The 7,021-nt window shown below is 64.0% G+C and overlaps 1 protein-coding gene across 2 annotated transcripts; it reads left to right on the forward strand.

Moving 5' to 3' along the window:
- Positions 1 to 246: 246 nt before the first annotated feature.
- SMUG1 (single-strand-selective monofunctional uracil-DNA glycosylase 1) lies at positions 247 to 3,319 on the forward strand. 2 transcript variants are annotated; one of them, XM_056322436.1, is made up of 3 exons: positions 247 to 704; positions 1,422 to 1,730; positions 2,039 to 3,319. In XM_056322436.1, exons 1-3 carry the CDS (start codon positions 450 to 452, stop codon positions 2,579 to 2,581), a joined length of 1,107 nt encoding a protein of 368 aa, XP_056178411.1. In that variant the 5' UTR covers positions 247 to 449; the 3' UTR covers positions 2,582 to 3,319. The 2 variants fall into 2 exon arrangements, with proteins under 2 accessions (XP_056178411.1, XP_056178412.1); XM_056322437.1 differs by lacking the exon at positions 247 to 704 and having other exon boundaries at positions 1,587 to 1,869.
- Positions 3,320 to 7,021: the final 3,702 nt, after the last annotated feature.

The following is a 7,021-nucleotide window of genomic DNA, read 5'->3' on the forward strand; positions in this document are numbered from 1 at the left end:
GGGAGGGGGGTCACCGGGAGGGAGGGCACACACACCAGGGGGAGAGGTGCACCGGGAGGGAGAGCACACACACCGGGAGGCGGGGGGCACCGGGAGAGGGGGCACACACACCGAGAGGGGGGGCACACCCCATGGGCGGGTGACCGGGGGGAGCCGTGAGGTGGGTGGAGGGACACGGGGGTGCCCCGCGAGAGGAGCTGGGGGGGAGGTGGGGGGCCGCAGCCCAGCCCCCCGCCCGCGGACTCCGCCCCGCCGCGGTGCCGCCCGCCGTCGCCAGGGTTCGCCCTTGTGCCGCCGGAGCCCGCGTGTCACCGCCCACCGGAAGGGGCGGGGCCCGCGGGCGGGGCTCGGTGTGCCCACGGGCCCCGCCTTGGTGTTCGGGGATCACGACTCACCCGTGTACCGCCCCCTCTCCCCGCGTGCTCGCGCCCCGGGGCCACCCACGGCGAATGGGGGGCGGGGCGGGACGGGGGGGGACACCACCACCCCCCGCGAAGTACCATGGGAAACTCCGCGCGCCGCCCCGTGATGTCGCGCGGCCCCGCGCAGACAAAGGGCCCGGCCCCGGCCCCCGCGTGGGGCACGTCGGGAAGGGGGCGGAAGGGGCGGGGCCCCCTGGTTTCCAGCTCCCGGCAGGCGCGGGGCGGGTCAGGGGTGAAGGGGTGGGGCGGGCGGCCGCGGGGCCGGCGGGGCTCGGTGCACAGGTGAGCCGTCGGGGGCGTCGTGGCGTCTTGTGGCGCCGTGTGACGTCGTTAGGGGATGTGGGGGCCCGCGGGAGTTGGGAAGCGATGGCGAGGGGGTGCTGGGCCGGGCCAGAGGGGCCCGCGGGGGAGCAGGGCCGGGGTGGCTGGGGGGCCTGTGGGGCAGCCAGGGGCGCGGGGGGGTGAGGACGTGGCTGGGGGCAGTTAGGGTGCCCTGGGGGCACAGGGCAGCAGTAGAGGTGCCCGGTGGGGGCAGCTGGGGAGCCCTGGGGGTACAGGGCAGCAGTAGGGGGCAGTTAGGAGGCCCTAGGGGGGATCTGGGGGTGCAGGGCTGCTTTGGGGGGCAGTTGCGGGCCTTGGGGGTGCAGGGCTTGAGTAGGGGTGCCTAGTGGGGTAGTTGGGTGGCTCTGGGGGCACAGGGGGGCTCTGGGGGCACAGGGCTGTTCTGGGGGGCAGTTGAGGGCCTGGGGGGCACAGGGCTGGGGCAAGAGGGCAGTTGGGGGGCCCTGAGAGGGCAGTTGGGGGGTGCAGGGCTGCACTTCAGGGTAGCAGGAGGCCCTGGGGGTGCAGGCAACGGAGCAGAGTGGTGCTGGGGCTCTTCCTTCCCCGTTGCAGAGCCCGGGAGGCACAGGCTGCCCCCTCCACCCCAGCCCTGGGGTGGCGCTGGGGGGCCACCCTGTTCTCCCTGGGGCTACCCTGTCACTCGTCTCCCCTCCACAGGCACGAGGTGATGGCAGCATGGAGGAGAGAGAGGCTGAGGCAGCAGGGACGGTGACGGAGCCAGCAGCAGTGGCCAAGGCTGGGGAGGATGAAGGCGGCCTGGCAGGGCGGTTCCTGCGGCTGGAGCGGGAGCAGAGTGTGCTGCTGCAGGCGCTGCCACCCTTTGGGGAGCCTGTCAGCCACGTCTACCACCCCCTCGACTATGCCTGGGAGCCCCACTGCGACTTTGTGCGCCGCTACTGCTGCACCCCCAAGCGCGTCCTGTTCCTTGGCATGAACCCGGGCCCCTTCGGCATGGCCCAGACCGGGGTGTGGCACTGGAGGGACCCTGGTGGGGAGGGAAACCAAAGCACAGGGGTCCCAGTCCTTTCCCATGGGGCCTCAGGTGGGAGAAACTGAGGCACAGGAGTGCCCAGGGTTCCCAGTCCCCATCCCAGTGGGGCATCTGGTAAGGGAAACTAAGCCATGGAGGCAGCAGAGTCAACTGCAGGGCTGTTCTGGGGCGACCATTCCTCAGGGTGTGCCACCCAAAACCGTTCTTCATCTCCCAGGGAGGGGAAATCCTGCCCAGGATGGGTGATTGCAAGCCCCCCCTGAGCTCCCTTCCCATCTTGCAGGTCCCATTCGGAGAAGCCTGGCACGTGCGGGAGTGGCTGCAGGTCGCTGGCGGGGTGAAGAAGCCGCCCTCAGAGCACCCCAAGCGCCCGGTGCTGGGCCTGGCCTGTCAACGGGCGGAGGTGAGCGGCGCCCGCTTTTGGGGGCTGGTGCGGACCCTCTGCCCAGACCCCCATCTTTTTTTCCGTCACTGCTTCGTCCACAACCACTGCCCCCTCCTCTTCCTCGCCTCCAGTGGCCGGAACCTGCCCCCCACTGAGCTGCCCCCAGCCCAGCGTGACCGGTTGATGGTGCTGTGTGACCGGATGCTGGCGCGAGCTGTGGGGCTGCTGGGTGTGGGGCTGGTGGTGGGCATCGGGCGCTATGCTGAGCGGCGGGCACGGCGTGCCCTCGCGGCCTCCGGCCTGGCTGTCCGCGTCGAGGGGTTACCCCATCCCTCGCCCCGAAATCCCCGCGCTAACCGGGGCTGGGAGGAGCTGGCCAAGGCACGACTGGGAGAACTGGGAGTGCTGGAGCTGTTGGAGGAGGGGGTGAGGAGGAGATGAGGGAAGCTTGGAGGGAAAGGATGGATCCGTGCCTCAGTTTTCGCTGCTGGGAACAAGGGAGGGGGTTAGTGGGTCTGTGCCTCAGTTTCCCCAGCTGGGAGCTGTGTTGGGACACTTCAGGGGGGGTGGGGAGGGGGGGGGAAGATCTGTGCCTGTTTCCCCCACAAGATCAAGCCCAGGGTCTCATTTTGAGGGAGAGGGTGGGTCTGTGCCTCAGTTTCCCACACTGAGAGCAAAGTGGGGTTCCATCGTGCAGAGATGGGGCAGTGAGCCACTCCCCCGTGCCTCAGTTTCCCCTTGCTGCATGGCAGACCCCACCCCAGGGCTATTTCTGCCAGGGGGCCCAGCCAGCAGCCTCCAGTTCTCCCAGTTAGCCAGCTGAACACTAAATGGGCTCTGGGGGCAGGGTTAGTTGCCACATCCCATGGTGGTTGCTGCTGTGATCACTCCCTGTGCCTCGGCTTCCCCGTTGAGGTGCCTGTGAGCCCTGGGTTTGGTCCCCACTGGATTTTGGGGCTCCTTGCCCTTTTATTTCCCTTAAAATCGCCCGTTTTGGGGTTGTTTTTTAAGCTATTTAACCCAAGGGGTCAGTGGCCCTGCTCGCTTTTGGCAGGGGAAACTGAGGCACGGGCACATACCCTGGCAGCTGGTGATGGGGCACGGCGGGGTCCCCCGGGCGATCTGTGGCTGTCCCCGTGCCTCAGTTTCCCCTGCTGGCAATAAACACTACATCCTGCAGGGCTGTGGCCTCTGTGTCCTTTAGGCGCCGTCCCCTGGGGCTGGGAGGTCCCCTGGGTGGGCCTTGATGCTGGCCCCAAGGCACCCATGGATTTGGGGGTGCAGGTGGGGGGATTTAACTGGAGTTTAAGGGTTGAGGGGGGTGCACCCTGGTTTGGGGGTGCAAGGTTGGGGCAATAACCTCAAAGACTGATTTAACCCTCATGGGGCGTTTTGGGGGTGGGGTGGGGTGTCTGGTCCTTACCCAAAGCCCCCCATAGTTCCGATGTCCCCCCCAGGGCCAGCAGCGGAGCCAGGTGCCTGGGGAGAGCTTGGCAGGGAGAGGGCTGCATCCAGAGGTCTGCAGGGAGACACCCCCAGCCCATCCCACACACCCCAGTGCCCCCCCCCCCCCCCCCCCCCAGGCCCCCTCTTCCCTCCAAGGGCCTGGGGAGGCTCTGGCATACCCAAGGGACATCCCTGTCCCCCAGCTTTCACCGGGAATGGGGGGGCTGAATTTCTGGTCCCCCTCTTCCCACCCCCCACCCCAGCAAGAGGCCTGTACTCAGCTCAGCCTGCCTAATGACAATGCATAATTTATGTGGCTGTTAATGAATCAGCATCTTTACGGTAAGAGGCTGTCCAGGGACCCAGCACCTTGATGGGGACACGATGACACAGGGGCTTTGGGGGGGGATAGAGGGGGACTGGGGGACCCCCTCCTATGGTCCCCCATACGGGTTAGGTCTGAACCCCCACAACCAGCACCTGCTGCCCTAATGAGTTGCCCAGCCCCCCCAACCCCACAGCATGGCAGCTCCTGCCCCAGCGCAGCCTGTGCCCGCCCCTGCCTCCCCTGCCCCCTGCCCAGGATGGGCCTCATTCCCCCCTATTCCCTTCCACCATTTCCCTCCATTTTACCCCCCTATTTCCCCCTCATTTCCCTCCATTTCTCCTCCCAGATCCACAGGAACACCCATCCCAGGGACACCCCCATCCCTGATTTAAGCCCCCAGTGACAGTTTGACATCCCCCTGCCGCCCCAGCAGCTTTTCCCTGCGACCTGAGCCATGCAGCCAGAGCCGGCATTCCCGGGGCTGGGAGCAGCTGCTACATTAAATCACGCTGCCACTTAAGAACTAAAAGTTCCTAATAAATAATTTTTTACAGGGAATGCAGTCCCGCCATTCCGGAGGGCTGGGTGCTGCCGTATTTCAAGGCAATTGTCACATTCGGTTTCTGCGCTCCGATGCCAAGTGAGCGCTCGGGTATCAGAGCTGTTTGGGAGTTGGGAATAGGGGGCTTTCCAGGTGGAGGGGAGCGGGGAAGGGCCTCTTGACTGGCACCCAGCATCCCGGTCCAGCCCAGGAGCCGCTCCATGGGCATGTGGGGAGGTCGGGTGTCAGCCCCGGAGATGGCGGGATGAGGAGAAGGATGGAGGGATAAAGGGATGGGAGAGAGGAGGAGGCAGGGAAAGAGGGATGGGGATGCAGGCAAGGAGGGATGAGGTAGGGATGGAGAGATGGGATGCAGGAATGGGGGGATGAGGGAAGGAAGGATGGGATGGAGGGATGGGATGGAGCAGGGAAGGAGAGAGGGAGCGATAAAAGTGGGAAGGAGGGATGGGATGGTATGAGGAAGGGATGGAGAAATGAGGGGGAGAGGGATGAGGCAGGCATGGAGGGATGTGATGCAAGAGTGGAGGGATAAGGGAGCGGAGGGATGGGAATGGAGAGAGGGATGGGATGGAGGAATAAGGGATGGGATGGAGGGATGCAGGGAAGGAGAGATGGGAATGGAGAGAGGGATGGGATTGCAAAGAGGGTGTTTGCAGCTCCTGCTGGGTTCTCCCCTGGTACAAAGCACGGGTGTAGCAGAGGGGCAAGTTTTGGCACTTACGGATACCCGGAGCTGCAAAGCAACACCGGCAGGTGGGCACAGGGATGCAGGGACGGGTGGGCAGAGGGACACACAGGCAGATGGACGGATGTGTGGGTGGATTGTACCACGTGGCGGGGGCAGCTGTGGTGGAGATGGGGATGGGGACAGTGGTGGGGTCGGGGACTGGGACAGGGTGTCTCAGTGGCGGCCGCCCCAGAGCAGGGGCCAGGGTCCTGCGTCAATCCATCTGCGTGTGGTAGCAGCAGCCTGTGTTCCCGCAAGAGATGAGCTTCACCTTTCTCGGATTGGGAAGGGGCACATCCTGGTCTTTCCATCTCGGATTTGGGGAGAAAAGGGGCTAAAGGAGTTTTTAATTTTAATTATGGAGGTTGGAGTTCACTGGCGACAAGAGGGGCTGGCTCAGCGCATCTGGGGCCGCTCCAGAGCGGGTTCATCCTCCTTGGCCATCAGCTGGGACCCGTAAGGTAGGATGGAAGGACAGACAGACAAATCCACCTCCCTGAGACAGGCAGGGAGATAAAATGTGCTCCGTGGGGCACAGGGATAATCCCAGAGGTGGAGAGATGGAAAGGCAAACACCGAGCGAGACTGGGAAGCAGTCGGCCAGATGGAGGGATGGACAGATGGACATATGGCTGGAAGGACGGTGCGGGTCCCACCGTGGGCTCTGCCAGCACAGCATGCTTACCTGGGTAAAAAAAAAAAACTTTTTTTAATACCTACTGGACATTCCCAGTGGGAAACAGCCAGTTAATTCCCTTTTTCCCCCTCATTCCTGGGATCCCTTTGGACAGAGGGGCATGGATTTGGCAGTGCCAGAGGCAGCACATGGCAGGTTGTGGGTTTTATTTAATTACTTTAAATAAAAGACAAAAAAAAAGAAGAGAGGAATTAAGGGAAGTGAAAGGCTTCGGATCCATCACTGGGAATAAACAAGCATCTCCAACTCAGCCTTCCTCCTCCTCTTCCTCCTTTCCCTCAGCAGTTGCAGCGACCACTGGAAGAGCTCCATCCTTTGGAGGCAGCTCTTCTCTCCATTGATGTTTATAGGGAGGTGGGGGCCTGGAGGCTAGGCGAGGGGGCTTGTCTATGGGGCCTGAGGTGGTGGCTCCCCTCAGCTCAGAGGGGTGGCTCTGTTCCCCCTTGTGCAGTGCAATCTTGGCATCAGGGCGATGCCTTGGCATCCTGAATCCCGGCAGGATGTGGCTGCTCTGGTGCTAGCCCAGGGCTGGTAGCTCAGGTACGGGCACTGGGGGGGCTGGGGTGCAGCGGAGACACAGCAGTGCTCTGCGCGTCCCACGGCCACCCTGAGGACCACCCCTTCTACCCTGCCAGTGCCATGCGCCCCCCCAGGGACACCCTGGTGTGTGCGGTGATTCCCGGTGAGCCCCCCCCAATGACCCTGGTAATGCCCCCAGCTCCTGCCTCAGTTTCCCCCTGCAGAAGAGGGGCTGCACAGTGCAGCACCGGCGTTTGGGGGGGGGGGCAAAGAGGAATGGCAAAGCTAATTGAAAACGAAGGGGAAATTTTTAATCAGGGCGAATGTAATTACTGCAGCTGGAGTTGGGCCAGGGGCAGCGGGTTAATGGCCCCACGGCTTCAATTCCATCTTCCCCTTGGCTCGGCCTTGCCCTCCTCCTGTGCTGCCACCCGCTCCTGGATTGGGATCGCTGGTGGATCCCGGGAATGAAGCCTCCTTCCCCCCCTCTTCCCTTTTCCTTTCCTCCATCACCCCCTGTCCCGCCAGCCCCTCGCCTGCGCCCCTGCCTGCCCTCCCTCCCTCCTTCCTCCCCGTCATCCCTCCCGCCTACCTCCCTCCCT

The sequence above is a fragment of the Falco biarmicus genome, chromosome 19 (assembly GCF_023638135.1).
Source record: "Falco biarmicus isolate bFalBia1 chromosome 19, bFalBia1.pri, whole genome shotgun sequence".
Lineage (NCBI taxonomy): Eukaryota > Metazoa > Chordata > Aves > Falconiformes > Falconidae > Falco > Falco biarmicus.

What these genes read in the sequence shown, in the direction of transcription:
- SMUG1 (XM_056322436.1), top strand. Translation starts at nt 450, where the DNA reads ATGGGGGGCGGGGCGGGACGGGGGGGGACACCACCACCCCCCGCGAAG. An exon ending in CGGCGGGGCTCGGTGCACAG is followed by an intron (nt 705 to 1,421) that starts GTGAGCCGTCGG and finishes TCCCCTCCACAG; the next exon opens with GCACGAGGTGATGGCAGCAT. An exon ending in TCGGCATGGCCCAGACCGGG is followed by an intron (nt 1,731 to 2,038) that starts GTGTGGCACTGG and finishes CCCATCTTGCAG; the next exon opens with GTCCCATTCGGAGAAGCCTG.